This window comes from Motacilla alba, chromosome 21 (genome assembly GCF_015832195.1).
Source record: "Motacilla alba alba isolate MOTALB_02 chromosome 21, Motacilla_alba_V1.0_pri, whole genome shotgun sequence".
NCBI lineage: Eukaryota > Metazoa > Chordata > Aves > Passeriformes > Motacillidae > Motacilla > Motacilla alba.
The window spans coordinates 1,840,791-1,856,883 of NC_052036.1; the positions used below are offsets into that span (position 1 = coordinate 1,840,791).

Below are 16,093 nucleotides of genomic sequence, written 5' to 3' on the forward strand. Positions count from 1 at the left end.
CCAGCACAAAGGGCCAGGTCACCAGAATCCTGACCTGGACCCACATTCCCAAGAAACAATAAATATTAACAAGCCCCCATAAAATTAAGCAGTTCTTGAGAACAGCTTGGGGGGAAAAAAACAAAAACCCACTGTAAAAGCTTGTGGGATGCCCATTTCAAACAGCTGCCTGGGATTTGCTTTCCCCAGGGTGCAATTATCCTCCAAACTCGGGGCAAATAAAAAAAATAAAGCTCTCAGGGATGAGCGGGGTGGGAATCCAAGGCTCTGCAGGTCCTGACCTGGCAGGGAGAGCTGCTCCTTGCGCTGCTCAGAGCTCCAAAAAGCCATCCCAGGACACTCCTCCCGCCAGGAAAAACTGGGTCCAGACCTCTTCCCTCACAGCAGGTAATAAATTCCACCCACACTGCAAATTCAAAGTGTAACTGGACCTGCGAGTTCGTTTGGGTGTTAAAAGAGACATTCCCAGCCTGTCACAAAGTGCCGTAAATTCAATCCCAGAAATGAAGGAGCAGGGGGTTTTTGGATGGGTGTCCCTATGGGATTGTGGGCTCTCTTTCAGAGAGTGAAAAATCTGTGTTTTCACCACGGGAAAGGTTTTCCAGCAGGGAAATTAAACAAGTTTTTGGTAATGAATGCAACTCCCCAGCCCACGTTCATGTTTAGGCATGGATTTGCTGTTCCAAGCTGAACTAAAACTCATTTTTTCTCCTATTTAGCTTAAAAAATTGCAGTTATAGCAGAGATTGCAGGGCTGATGGATCCTGGTGTCCACAGGAACGTGGCCAGCCAACCTCCCTCCTTTCACGAGTGGCAAGGGAAAGGCAGAAATGTAATTTTATTTATTTTTGTGCTCCTGAAGAACTGTGAACACAAAGAAAACTGCAGTGCTCAGGGACTCACTGATATTTGAGTTCTTCCTTTGTCCAAGTCAGGCAATCCTTGGAAGACCCAGAAGGACACAGAAATTCTGTATTCCAGGTGGATCAGAAGCTTTTCCCGCCAACTCCTCGCCCCTCATCCAACAAAACACATGTTGCCAACAGCTCTTCAAGTCATTTAAGGGAAATAAAAATTAGAGAGCTGTAAAAGCCCCAAATCATTCAGCTGAAATGAAAAAAACTGCCGGGAACGCAGCAAGGAATGGTGCTCCTCCAAAAATTCCTCACGGAAACATCATCCAGGAGCTGGAAAAATCCCCAGGGAGCTCGTTCTGGGAGGGGCCCCATGGAATTCTTCACCTGCCCAGCTCTGCCTGTTTGCTTTCCCACCTCCCACTCCTGAAAAATCACTTCAGCCACCCGAGAGAAACAGCTCAGATGAAAGGGGCTGGGATTTTGAGCATCACAGGGAGAGAAATGAACCTTTTCCCATATGCAAAGGCAGAGCAAAATGCAAAATTTCATTCCTGAGCTGCAGCAGCCCAAGTGCATTTGACTTCTAAATGAGAATTTGTTGGAATTCCAGAAGGGTTTGGGTTGGAAGGGACTTGAGAACTCAAGGCAGGGTGTTCCAAACTCGCCTTGGACATTTCCAGGGATGGGGCAGCCACAGCTTCTCTGGGAAATCCAGCCCAGGGAAAAAATCCCGTCCAAAAATCCCCCTCTGAAGCCATTCCCAGAGCCCTGTCACCTCACGCCCTCAGAAATATTTCTAAACCTGGTATTTGTAGCTTTAAATCCAGCATCCAACTGAACTTCGGCCCTAAATTTTCCAGGGAATTAATGTGAAAGAAAGCGGGGAAATTTCTTCTTTTTAAAGAACGCATTCACCCCAAGAAGCTGGGAGCCATTTCTTCTTTTAAAGAAGGTGTTTACCCCAAGAAGGCTGAGCTGGAAACTGGGGAGAAACTGAAATTTTCCCTATTAGTGGAGTTGTTAGTGAGTTTTTTTAGGAATCAGAGCAGATTTTAGGAATCACAGCAGATTTCAGGAATCACAGCAGTTTTTTTAGGAATCACAGCAGTTTTTAGGAATCACAGCAGATTTTAGGAATCACAGCAGATTTTCAAGAATCACAGCAGTTTTTAGGAATCACAGCAGTTTTTTTAGGAATCACAGCAGATTTTCAAGAATCAGAGCAAATTTTAGGAATCACAGCAGATTTTAGGAATCACAGCACTTTTTTTAGGAATCACAGCAGATTTTAGGAATCACAGCAGATTTTCAAGAATCAGAGCAGATTTTAGGAATCACAGCAGTTTTTAGGAATCACAGCAGATTTTAGGAATCACAGCAGATTTTCAAGAATCAGAGCAGATTTTAGGAATCACAGCAGTTTTTTTAGGAATCACAGCAGATTTTAGGAATCACAGCAGATTTTCAAGAATCAGAGCAGATTTTAGGAATCACAGCAGTTTTTTTAGGAATCACAGCAGATTTTAGGAATCACACCAGATTTTAGGAATCACAGCAGTTTTAGTTTTTAGGAATCACAGCAGATTTTAGGAATCACAGCAGATTTCCAGGAATCACAGCAGTTTTTAGGAATCCCAGCAGTTTTTCAGGAACCAGAGCAGGTTTTTTTGAGAAACCAGAACACTTTTTTAGGAATCACAGCAGTTTTTCAGGAATCACAGCAGGTTTTAGGAATCAGAGCAGTTTTAGTTTTTAGGAATCACAGCAGATTTTAGGAATCACAGCAGTTTTTAGGAATCAGGGCAGACTTTCAGGAACCAGCCTCTGAACCAACTCAAGCTGAGCCAACACTTCAACAGACAAACCCCAAATTTTGATTTTTTTGCTGCTGAGCTCCAGCTCAGCCAAGCCACCCTTCACCCCCACGCCTGCCTAAACACTGCTTCCTGCACGAGGACACCAAGAGCACTCTCAGGAGTGAACCCCCTGTGTCCCTCCCTCACTGGGACCCTCCTAGGACATTTACCCTGCCGCTCGGCACGGGCAGGTGAGCAGAGCCCCAGAGGGTTTGGAATCTGGCCGTTCTTTATTCCAGCTCTGCCCCTGCCTTTGCTCCTTTTCTGTCAGTGCTGGGCAGGACCAGCAGCACTTCCCAGGGGTTGGTTTTTAATTACTGATCCCTGGGGCCTAACGAGAGAAACAGAAGCTGTTAGAAAAGGAGACTGCAGGGATGAGGATTTCATCTGTATTTCATTTTTTTCTTATTTTTGGCCCGGGCTGGGGACAGGTGGGGATCAGGCTCTGATCCTGGAGGGATTTTCCACCCTCAGCAATCCTGGGATCCCATGGCAGGCTGGGCTTTTGTGGGGATGATTCCCACTCGTTAAACCTCATTTTCCCTGTTCCTGTTGACAAGATTTCCAGGAGGAAATTCCTGGAGTCCCATTCCCTGAGAGCTCCCAGTTCCAGAGATGGGATTGGGATGGGACTGGGATCAATGGGATGAGGATGGGATTGGGATGGGATTGGGATCAGTGGGATGGGGATGGGATGGGACTGGGATCAATGGGATGAGGATGGGATTGGGATGGGATTGGGATGGAATTGTATTGGGATGGAACTGGGATGGGATTGGGATCAATGGGATGGGGATGGGATGGGATTGAGATGGAACTGGGATGGGACTGGGATGGGATTGGGATGGGATTGAGATCAATGGGATGGGACTGGGATGGGATTGGGATGGGATTGGGATCAATGGGATGGGGATCAGTGGGATCAATGGGATGGAATCAATGGGATGGGATCAATGGGATTAATGGGATGGGGATCAATGGGATCAATGGGATGGGATCAATGGGATTAATGGGATGGAGATCAATGGGATCAATGGGATGGGGATCGATGGGATCAATGAGATGGGATCAATGGGATTAATGGGATGAGGATCAATGGGATGGGGATGGATCTAAACTGTTATTTTTGAGGTCAGCAGGACCCAAAGCCTGCTGCCACTAATCTCATTTTCACCATGGAAAAAAAAAACAAAATAAGACCCAAAAAAACCCCTCAAAAACCCCAAAACCTCAACAGGCAACCACAGATTGCTTTGGGAAATCTGTACCAGGGCCTCCCCACCCTCCCAGGGAAGAATTCCTTCCTAATATCCCACCTGACCCTGAAGCCATTCCCTTTTTGTCCTGTCACTGCAAACTCTTCCAAAAAATTCCCTCTGACCTGGCCAAGCCTCGTGGATAAATAAACAACTCCTGTTTTATTTCTCCCCCTAAAATTATTCTGTGCATTTTTAAAAAGGCTCTTGTCCCTAAGAGCTTTCCTAATGATGAAATTACAGCACAGCAGTTTGGATTCCTGGTTTAACTCCTCTCAGGAGGTGGAAAAAATCAGAAAATCCTCTCAGGAGTTAGAAAGCAACTCCTGAACAACTCCTGAGAACAGAAGAAAAGGCAAAAAATGCTTCTCATGTCCCTCTCCTATTAAAAATTACCCCAGTCAGCTCCCAGTCCCAATCCCAAACTGGATTCCTACTGCTTTAAATCTCATTTTCTCGCTGGTTTTCAACCAAAACCCCCAATTTTTAGCTGCAGCTCCAAGTGCAGATTGAAGGGAAGCTCTCTGGCTGATACCAAAGGAATGCTGGAAAAGCCACTCCTTGGACCTAATGATGAAATTACAGCACAGCAAGAGATCTGGCAGTTCGGATTCCTGGGTTTAACTCCTCTCAGGAGGTGGAAAAAAATCAGAAAGTCCTCTCAGGAGTTAGAAAGCAACTCCTGACTCACCTGAGGGCAAGGGTGAGCACAGGGGTGCTGCACTGCCTCCAGAAAGAAAGGCACAGAACGCTTCCCATGTCTCTTTCCTATTAAAAATGACCCCATCAGCTCCCAAACTGGATTCCTGCTGCTTTAAATCTCATTTTCTCAACGGTTTTCAATCAAAAAAGCCACCCCAACTTTTGCAGCTCCAAGTGCAGATTGAAGGGAAGCTCTCTGGCTGATAGCAAAGGAATGCTGGAAAAGCCACTCCTTGGAGTAGTCCCTGCAGAAGAATAACCAGAGGAGTATGAGTGCACACAATGGAAAGAATGAGGATTTGAACCTCACCCAAAGGGTGCCAGAACTGACACAACCCCGCTGCTCCTCCTGCCCCGCGCACGAACCACAACAAACAGGAATTTTTACCCAATTCTGGACAGAAAAATGGCTTCAGGATGGTTCAGCTCCTCACTGAAACAGCAAAGCCTCCAACCAGGTTATTTTACAGAAGGTGTTGAATTGCCCGGATCCTCCACGTCGATCCCTTTGTGCTCCTGGAAGTGTTTTACGAGCAAAGCTCTGGAAAGAGCAAATGTTTCAAAGCAGACAGAAAGGAATTCCTCTCGCAGGATCTGTCCCCCAGATTCCTGACGAATCCTCTGGATCCCACACAGCTGTCACTGTTTCAGCCAGGAGAGCCCAGGCATCACAAGCCGCAGCTTTATTTTTAGACGTGTTCATTAGCTGCCATTTTTTAAATCATCAAAGAATTAACAGAATGCTGTGTCCCTGCAAGGACGTGTGGGGCTGTAACCTGAGAATCAACAGTGTCACTGATGGGAAATGACCTCTGAGCTTGGCCCCGAGGAAAGAATCAGTGGCTGGAATTAATTAAATCAGCTGATGACACAGCTCCTGGTCTAGAAAAACATACCTCAAACATCACCTCTGCTAAATTTCACTGCTGCTGGCTGCTGTCACAGCAATCAGGCTGATCCTGTAACGTCCCTGCTCGCTTTCCCACCAGCCAGAATAAAAACAGAAGCTACAAAAGCACTTCCAAAGGGTTGAGGGTTAATGCCAGGGCACAGTTGGACATCCTGCATCCTAAAATCGGCCTTGTGGCTACAGATGGAGGCAGCAGGAAAGCAGAGAAAAGGCAGGGCCATCCCTTTGTGGGTTAGGGAAGCAACTGGCACAGGGGAGAGTGGCAGAGCAATGAATTGTAAAGATTATATTAAATTTAAGATGTAATAAATTATTTAATTTAGTAAATTAAACCGTAAGCAAAGCTCAGAAGGGAATGCCACCCTCCAACACCTCCTCCTGCACCTTCCAAGGAGCAAAGAACACAGGGCTTTAATTCCACGCCACAAACATGACCCAGCTCCATCCCATCCCAGCTGGAAAGCATTCAGCACATGCAGTGTTTGTGAGCACATGATTTATTCCATTATTCCAGGATCCAGGAAAGGCCAGGCCTTAATTACAACAGCATGTGCAGAATCGCAAGGAGTCCGTTCCCTCCAATCCTCCAGGAAAACATTTGTTTTCCTAACGCAGCCAGCGCTTTTCACATTTCACCGTGAAAAATTCAGGGATTTAGGGACTGCCCCGAAGCGACCGAGCCAAATCCCAGCTTGGCACAACTGGGAGGGACACCCAGAATGTCCCCGCAGCTCCGCTTCCAGAACATCCAGGCAAGAGCTGCTCTGGAGGAGATTTTTCAGGCACAGAAGGGAGAAATCAGAGAGGCACAGCTCTGCTAGGGTTTGTGGCAAGGGCAGCTGGAATTGCCTGCTTGCAGCAATTAAAAGGATGGAGCCGGGCCAGGGCACTTGGGATGGATTTTGGGATTTTGGTTCTTCCCCCAGAGGGTTCTGGGGCAGAAGCAGGGGATGGGCACAGCCCCAAGAGCTCCAGGACAACACTCCCAGGGATGCAGGGTGGGATTTTGGGGTCTCTGGATGGTCCCTCCCAGCTCAGGATATTCCACGATTCTACAAAAAGTCAGTTTGCAGATGAGATGATGAAAACAAAGCCCACGTTTACTATTAACACTCACTAAGACAGCCAAAATCCATCTGAACTTCCTCCTGAATTTCCCAAATACTTCAGGTTCAGAGAGGCACAAACACAAACGGAAAAAGACACGGCAAATAAATGCAAACAAAGCTCAGGAGTCCCACGTCAGAGTCACTGTGAGCTGTCTCAAGCTGAGATTGTCACCCAAAAGCTGCTGATTAAATAACAGAGAGGATATCCAGGTCTTGATCCTTGCAGCCCTTCATCTTCCATCATCTCCATTTCCAAGAACAACAGACAAGCTTCACCTCAATGTTCAGACTAATCAGAAAATCCACTCTAGGGTTCGTTACAAACTCTGCTTCCTGGTCAAAGACCAAAACATCCCTGTGTGTTCAAGATGCCTCAGCACAGTTTATATCTCCTAATCTTAAATTTCTGCGGCAGTGGGAACGATGCAGCTGCTGCCCGAACAATCCCAACCTCCTTTAGTGAGATCAAACCACAAACACAACTGGAATTTCTACGACAACAACGTGTCCCTGTCACTGGCGGAGGTGAAGGAGGAAAATTTACCAATAATTCCATTTATTTTGAAAACAAACATTTCATAGGGTTGTTTTCCCTCCCCCCAAAACAATGTTTGCACAAGTGAGAAAAACAACAAGTCAATCCACGAACACTCCTATGGTTACGAGCCAACACTAACAACTCACCACATCAGAAATCCGTGTCAACAAACAACATCCACATTCCACCGGCGAGAAAAACACAATCAGCACGGAAGGTTTGGGTCTCAGGGATAAAAAAAGAGGCTGCACAACACATCCAAGGATGCTCGGGGTGATCCACCTCACCCAACATAAAACCTGCACCTCATCCACGGCGTTGTTTCGGAGCCAGGTCCGCAGGAGCTTCCCACAAACCCGCTCCATTTTTATTTTTTCCTTTTTTTTTTATTCCTGGCAAGGCATTTAACTGTGCAAAATTGCCTTGCCAGCGACAGATGTGAGTACAAAGAGAAGTGATTTGCTACAAAAGGATTAATACATTTTGAAAGTTACTGTCTGGCAAACTGTCAAAGGGACTCGCGTTGGTTTATTTGATTCTGGCTGTCGCCAAGCCCGGTGGCACAGCACCACGGCAGACACACATGGCTCGGGCACTCAGCTGCCTCTGGCCACCACAGAGGTCATCTCAAAGTCCAGCCCCGCTCTCCTCCAGCCCTCCCAGCTCAGCTCGTGCCCTCGGAAGCGGGAATTTGGCCACCGCCCGCCTGTCACCTGTTTGGCCACTGACCACCCGGCAGCCGTGTGACCACCGAGGGTCCGGCAGCTGCTGGCCAGCACAGCCCCCGAGCCTCTGACCACCGAGCGCTTGTCACCTGCTCAAACAGGGGCTCTGTGACACCTGCCTGGCCACTGACCACCTGACACCTGCCTGGCCACTGACCACTTCACACCCCTTTGGCCAGGGACCGTCCAACAGACAGCTGCTCTCTGAGGGAAGCCCCTGGACCCGTTTGACCACCGTTACCTGCCTGACCACTGACCAGTTCATTCCCACCTGACCACTGACCAGTTCATTCCCACCTGACCACTGACCAGTTCATTCCCACCTGACCACTGACCAGTTCACTCCCATCTGACCACTGACCAGCTCATTCCCACCTGACCACTGACCAGTTCATTCCTATCTGACCACTGACCAGTTCATTCCCACCTGACCACTGACCAGTTCATTCCCACCTGACCACTGACCAGTTCATTCCCATCTGACCACTGACCAGTTCATTCCCACCTGACCACTGACCAGCTCATTCCCACCTGACCACCAACATCTGACACCCATCTGACCACCCACCATTTCACAGCTGTCTCACCAGGGACCATCTGCCACCTGTCTGACCTCGAGGATTTGACAGCTGCGGTCTGAGCACAGCCCCTGGCACCGTTTGACCCCTGTCCACTTGTCACCCGTTTGGCCACTGACCATTCCATTTAACCACTGACCGTTCCACACCTGTCTGACCACTGAGCCCTTGTCCCCCATCTGACATTCATCTGCTCACCAACCACTTGCCACCCATTTGACCACTGACCGTTTCACACCCGTTTGACCACTGACCATCCCATTTGACCACTGACCATCCCATTTGACCACTGACCATTCCACACCCGTTTGGCCACTGACCCCTTGTCCCCCATCTGACATTCATCTGATCACCAACCCACCAACCACCACTCGTCACCTGCATGACCACTGACCATTTCAACATTTGACATTCATGTGACCACTTATCACCCATTTGACCAGTGACCATTCCTCACCTCTTTGACCACTGACCCCTTGTCCCCCATCTGACGTTTATTCTACCACCAACCACGTGTCACCCGTTTGACCACTGACCATTTTATATCCATTTCACCACGGACCATTTTATATCCATTTCACCACCAACCATTTGACATTCATTTGACCACTGACCATTTGACATTCATTTGACACTGACCACTTGTCACAGGTTTGACCACTGACCATTCCACACCCCTGTGGCCACTGACCACTCCACACCCCTTTGAGCACCGACCCCTTCTCCCCCATTTGACATTCATTTGACCACCAACCACTTGCCACCTGCTTGACCACCAACCCTTTGACATTCACTTGACCACCGACCACCTATCACCCGCCTGACCAGCGACCGTTTCACGCCCGTTTGACCACTGACCGCTCGTCCCCCATTTAACCACCGACCATTTCACACCCGTTCAACCGGGACCGCCTGTCACCCGTCCGACCCCCGAGCTTTGACAGCCGCGGACCCCCCGAGCCCTCAGCGCTCGCCCCGGGCCAGCGCCCCGCGGCCCCCGGGGCACGCCCGCCCTGCCCGGGCGCTCCGCGGCCTCCCCGGGCGCGGTGACAGCTGCGGCCGCCCGTCCCCGCCGCCTGGGCCCGGGCCCGGGGGCCCCGCGACAGCGCCGGGCGGGCCCGGGGGGCTCCCGCCGGGGGCACGGGGGGGTCCCGGGGCACGGCGGGGCGCGATCGCGGCAGCCCCGAGCCCGCGGCCCGGCGCGCCCGCCATGTTCGCGGCGCTGCCGGTGCCGAGCGGGGCCGGGCCGGGCCGGGCCGAGCCCGGCAGGTGCCCCGGGGATGCAGCGAGCCCGGCCCGGCCCCGCGGCCCGGAGAGCGCAGCGAGGGCCGGGGGCGCGCCCGGAGCGCGGCCGCTCACCCGAAATCCTGGTCCATGGACTTGAAGAAGAACTTGTAGCTGTGCACGGGCCGGTTGCTGAGGACATTTTTGAAATCGGCCAGCGTGACTTTCTCCGGCGGCACGGGCAGCTTCACCAGGTACGGCGTCTCCTCCTCGTCGATGTGGTAGATGATCTTGGTCTCCGCCATGGGCGAGCGGAGCGGGGGCGGCCGGGCCGGGCCTCGGCCGGCGCTCGGCTCCGCTGTCGGCCTTGCCCACAGGAAGGGAGCGCAGGGCTCGGGCTGGCGCTCCCTGCACTGCTCTCTAGCTGCCCGACCCGGGAACGGCAGCGCGCCCGCCCCGCCCGCATCCTCCGGCCGCCCCGCCGGCCTCGCTGCGCCGCCGCCGCCGCCGCGCTGCCCGGGCCGGGGGCGGCGGGCCCGGCCTGAGGGGAGCGGCGCGGCCCCGGCAGCGCCCTCCGCCCGCTCCGCGGCCCCGCTGCCCGCCCGCACACCGCCCCTGCCGGCCCGGCGGCAGCACGGCCCGGCCCGGCCCGCCGCGACCGAGGGTGGGGATGGAGGGTGGGGTGGGAAGGGGAAGGGAGTGAGGATGGGGGTGGGATGGGGGTGAGGAGAGGGGAGAGGGTGGGATGGGAAAAGGAAAGGGGATAGGGGAGAGGGTGGGATGGGAAAAGGGGTTGGGGATAGGCAAAAGGATGGGAAAAGGGGATGGGGATGGGAAAAGGATGGGATGGGAAAAGGAGAGGGGATGGGGAAAAGGATGGGTGGGAAAAGGAAAGGGGATAAGAATGGGAATGGGATAGGGATGAGGAGAAATGAAAGGATGGGATGGGAATAAGAATGGGGACAAGGAGAGGGGAGAGGATGGGATGGGAAAAGGGGATGGGGATAAGGAAAAGGATGGGATGGGAAAAGGAAAGGGGATAGGGGATAGGGAAAATGATGGGTGGGAAAAGGAAAGGGGATAAGAATGGGAATGGGATAGGGATGAGGAGAAATGAAAGGATGGGATGGGAATAAGAATGGGGACAAGGAGAGGGGAGAGGATGGGATGGGAAAAGGGGATGGGGATAAGGAAAAGGATGGGATGGGAAAAGGAAAGGGGATAGGGATAGGGAAAAGGATGGGTGGGGAAATGAAAGGGGATAAGAATGGGGATGGGAAAGGGATGAGGAGAAATGAAAGGATGGGATGGGAATAAGAATGGGGACGAGGAGAGGGGAGAGGGTGAGATGGGGAAAGGGGATGGGAATGAGGAGAGGGAAAAGGAAAGGGGATGAGGACAGGAGAGAGGGTGGGGTGGGAAAGGGAAAGAGGATGGGAATGAGAATGGGGATGGGGAAAGGAAAGAGGATAGGATGGGAAAGGGGAGGGGGATAAGAATGGGGATGAGGAAAGGGGAGAGGATGAGATGGGAATTGGGGTAGGTATAGGGAGGGGAAGGGAAAGAGGATAAGAGAAAGGGATGAGAAAAAGAATGGGGATGATGAAAGGGAAGAGGATGGGATGAGGGAAGGAGAATCAGAAAAAAACTCTTTAGTGTCACACAGGTGATATATTTGGAAAGAATTCACCTTTATTTCTATCAAGTCCCCAAAAACGACAACCAGAAAATGAAGATTTCAGGGCAGTGTTCTTAGGTCTCAAAGAGTCTCCTGCTTATTAAAAAAAAACCTTGTTCAGTTAAACCCCAAAAATATGAATTCAACTTTCTGTCCTAGCAGGCTCTGCAAGCACCCCAGAGTGCTCCTGGCATGGGAAGTGCACCATGAATCCATCAGAACCCCTGTGCAGGAATGGGAAAGTTCCCTTTGGGGGGATCATAACTCTGGCATGAGCAATATTTTCTGAGATCCTGAGCTTTATGGAGCTCTTGCAGCATGAAACTCAGTCCAAACGTTAACATTTGGTCCCCTCCGTTGGTATTTAATGATCCCTGGGCTCCCCAGGTGCCCACCCAGAGCCTGAACCTGCTGAGAGCTCTGCTCCTGCTCCCTGAGCTTCGCTTTCACTCCTGACAGCTGGAAATAATAATTGTCAGATGATTACCGTGGAGCAGACGTGCCCAGGCTGGCTCTGGGACTCACAGAGAGCTCAGCAGAGAGGAGATCACTGTCATGCTGCAGTCAAACCAGGAGCTGATCCAGTTAAAGAGAGGACGGGGCAGGATGCACCCCTGGGCTAACACCTCGTGTCCTCAGAGCTCAGGCCTTCAGCAAAAAAGAACCAGCAGGCACCAAATGTCTTGCTGGTGGTGCCGTGCTCCCTGTGATAGAGGGAACAGTCTTGCAGGGCCCAGAAAGTGTCCTGAGGGATAAAAGCTGCTCACCTGTCACCCTGATTTTTTTAAAACTTTGCTAAGCCTTCTGATGTTTGCATTCTTGTAACAAACTTTCTCACACGCAGTTCTGTAAACAACTTATGTTTTGCACTCTTTCATGGAGGAGGAGAGAATTGATGGACTCTTGGTCTGTCCAGTGTCATTGGAGAGGTGGCACTGTCACCCTCCAATCCACTGTCACTTTTGGAAGACTATAAATGTTAGAATCAGAAAATAAAGGTCCCTCTTTTTTGTTCACCTGGAGAGCAGCAGTGTCCGTGTCGTCTTTTCGCGTCGTGTTATGACACTCACCCTTTGCTTCATTTTCACAGCAGTTGCCACACAGGGAGTAAGCAAACCCTTTAAAAGAGTCAATCTTTAAAACCTTTTGGGAATTACAGCAATGCTTGTGGCTTGTCTCAGAGCTCTGCACACTCTGGGTGCCCAGCAGAGCTTCTCACCTAAACTACTGCCCCAAGATGTTTTGGATTCTAAATTTTTTATGATTTTGATTCTAAATTTTTATTGGAGAATCTCTAGAACAATTCTTGAGCCTCGGGTAGAACACATGACCTTAATATTCCGTGGGAAAAGAACTGAACCCCTCTGCTCTGGGGCAAACATTTTGCCAGTATTTCACAAAATAAGTGTGTGAAAAGGTGGGACAAAAGGGAAACCAAAGCTCTGAGCACCCACCCAGAGGCGTCCTGGGTGGTTTTCATATCAAGGATTTATCTGTAAAAGAACAAAATTTCACTTTGAGGCTTGTTGGCAACATTGGCATTGACAAAGAAGATAAGTAAAGGTGGAAATGATCCCAGAGCAGGATGAGAAGCAGAGAGAGTTTCAACCTCTCCTGGCTCTGGTCTGGAAGATTGGCAAGGTTTGTTGGGTTTTTTTTTCCCATTTATTCTCCCTCTGTGTGCAGAGAACTTTGGGCAGTTAGGAAATGGAGACAGTAAACACTAGAGGGAAGCAAAAGACTTTGCAGTAACCTCTGCAAAGCTCCCCAGGGCTGAAATGGAATAAACATTTCTTTGTGTTTTAGGTCCCCTGGACCTTTTGTATCTAAACCTTTTAGGTATAAAAGATTTAAGTTGAAATATGTAAAAAGTTTAAGGTATAAAAATAGTTTAAAATATAAAAATAAGAGTAGTTCCGGAGCTACACAAGGAGTTCAGAGTGCAGAACTGGAGGTTTGTGTGTCACAACATGATTGGCTAAGAAAGCTCACACTGTAAGGCCATAAGATGAAATATTTCAAGGATCGGGTCAAAACCATAAATATCCTTGCTGGCAGTGTTTTATTGGTTAATAAATCCTAAAAAGGTCTTGTAACTGAGGGTCTTGAGACCTTCTGAACCACGCTGTGAAGATGGGAGCTGAACTCACCCTTGCTGCCTATGCAGAAGATAAGGAAAATAAACTCAAAACCAAAACCAACTCAGAGATCCTGCCTCTAATTCCTTCCAAAATCCCCCACAAGTGAATTATCCCAAGATCCTGCCTTGATCCTTCAAACCCCTGTCCCTGCAGTGTCCAGGAGCTGTTTCCATCCTTGTCCCTGGGCGAGCCCTGCTCTGCCAGCTCAGGGGCTGGAAGGCCTCCGGGAGCAGAATGTGCAGCAGGAGCTGTGCAAGGTGTCAGTCCTGCAAGGAGAAGAGGAATTTGGGCTGGCAGGGAGATCCAGATTCCAGCAGGAAATGTTATCTTCCCTCCTGGACCTGCAAAATGAAATTTAGAAGGGTTGCCAGCCTTCCTCTCTGCTGGATGGTTTGAGCTCCATCTCCAGCTGCAGATTTGTTCCTTAGACAACACTTCTGGAGAGCTGAAATTCCTCTGGGGGCCCCATGACCCTGTCAAATAATCATGTCCCAGGTGGAAATTTTATTGGAATCACTGGAATAATTTACTGGCTGCAATCTGCACCTCGTCAGGCACTTTGGGATGCTCCGAGATGAAACACCTCTGCAGCTATTGGGAAGAATTAGCTAATGCTGGCTGAGAGAACACCTCCAAAAGGGCAAGAAATAAACTCAACCTGAGCTGGAAAGTCCATTTTATTCTCCTTTATTTCTTAAATGTTTGGAGAGTTAACAGACCGATGGTGGAAGTTAAGCAATAATAATAATAATGAGAATTAATTCTGTTACAACAAAGAAAAAAACAAGATTTATGGAGGAAGTTCTTAGTCTGGAGAGTGTGCACAGAGCTGAAAAGAGGGGGTTTCAGTTCTAGTTCTAGTCTCAGTTTTAACCCCTTTTAAGGTCACTGCCAAGCACCCTTTCCTTGTCCCACACCAAGAGCTCACTGTCCATTTATTACCCTAAAAAACTTTGATTCCTCTGCCCTCATTGGGCAAAGTTCTCACTGAGGGGCAGCTGCTGTACAAATCCTGGGGATTGTTGTTATTATTATTATTATTATTATTATTATTATTATTATTATTATTATTATTATTATTATTAATTTAACTAATTGAATATAAAATCTATGTCTCAGGAAACCAGGGACTCTGTGATGGGGAAAGAAGGTAAAGCAGTTTATCAAAGTGCAGCAATTCATTGGCACAGAGAGAAAATTACTTTGGATAACCCAGGCCAAGTGCTACCCACATGAAAAAAGTGGTTTTTTCCACCAGAGGCAAGTCCCAGATTAGGGAGAGAAAAGGACAGAGAAAACCAGATTGTTTGGGAAGAGGGAGCAGAGCTCCTGGCCAGCCCAGGGGGGAATTCCATGTGGAACCTTCTCATTCCATGGATTTCCCAGCAGTGCCTCAGACTGAGAATGCAGGATTCTCACCAGGATTTTAGGGCAAACAGCCGTGGTTGATTCCTCTGCATTAAGAAATAACAAAAAACCCATCTGCAGTTGTTTTTTTCTCTTGGTTACCCAGCCCTTGCCTGGCTCGCTCTCTCTCAGCCAGAATTTTAATTTGCTAAATTACAGAGTGGCTGCTGGTGGAAGCCACGGTGGTGATCTCCAGGAGCATTCCTCTCCTGAAGGAAAAAGGGCCAGAATCCCATCCCACCCTGTCCTGAGCAGGGAGGGTTATCCTGGGCCAGAATCCCATCCCACCCTGAGCAGGGAGGGTTATCCTGGGCCAGAATTCCATTCCATTCCATTCCATTCCATTCCATTCCATTCCATTCCATTCCATTCCATTCCATCCCATTCCATCCCATTCCACCCTCATCAGGGAGGGTTATCCTGGGCCAGAATTCCATTCCATCCCCATCCCCATCCCACCCTCACCAGGGAAGATTATCCTGGGCCAGAATCCCATCCCATCCCATCCCATCCCATCCCATCCATCCCATCCATCCCCCTGGCATCTCTGACCATTACCCAAATCCAGAGACCAAAGCAAGCACGAGGAACTCCCAGAGCCCTTCCCAGCCCTTGTTTCAGAGAATATATTCATTTTTCCCCCCCTTGAGCTGTTCTGCAGCCCAGGAGTCAGATAAAATACTGAAATGCCTCTGGAGTTTATGAGTAACCCCACTGCTGAGCAACTGGAGCTGGCAAGGAAAAATCTCCAACCTTTGACTCACAGACATGAAAGGGAGGCAGAGAAACCTTAATGACAATTATTTGAGACTGTGCCACCCTGATGGAATAACCAGCACGGCCTCCTGCACCTGCAGGAATGCAGCCTGGCTTTCAGGGCAGGGGAAAAAAATCCCTCTCTGCTTCAGGGGAAGGGCAAAAAGGGGCTTGGCATCAACCCCAGAGCTTCCTGGGCACTTTTTGGGGTGGATGTTCAGAGAGGATAAAGGGAATTCACTACAAAATCACAAAAGAGCCTGTGGAGAGCAGTTTCTTTCATTTCTTGGCCTTTCCAATTTCTTAGAAGGGCCAAGAAATTAGAAGACGAGTCTCTGCTCAGCTGCAGGAGGAAG

General features: G+C 49.6%; 1 protein-coding gene across 3 annotated transcripts in view; it reads right to left on the bottom strand.

The window, feature by feature from the left end:
* The window catches only part of DVL1 (dishevelled segment polarity protein 1), a 63,761-nt gene extending 53,478 nt beyond the window's left edge, over nt 1–10,283 (bottom strand). For all 3 annotated transcript variants that reach the window (XM_038159586.1, XM_038159585.1, XM_038159587.1), the window contains exon 1: nt 9,891–10,283. In XM_038159586.1, the coding sequence (XP_038015514.1) occupies nt 9,891–10,060 (170 nt within the window). In that variant the 5' untranslated portion in view covers nt 10,061–10,283. The remainder of the gene's footprint in view (nt 1–9,890) is intronic.
* Between the last annotated feature and the right edge of the window lie 5,810 nt (nt 10,284–16,093).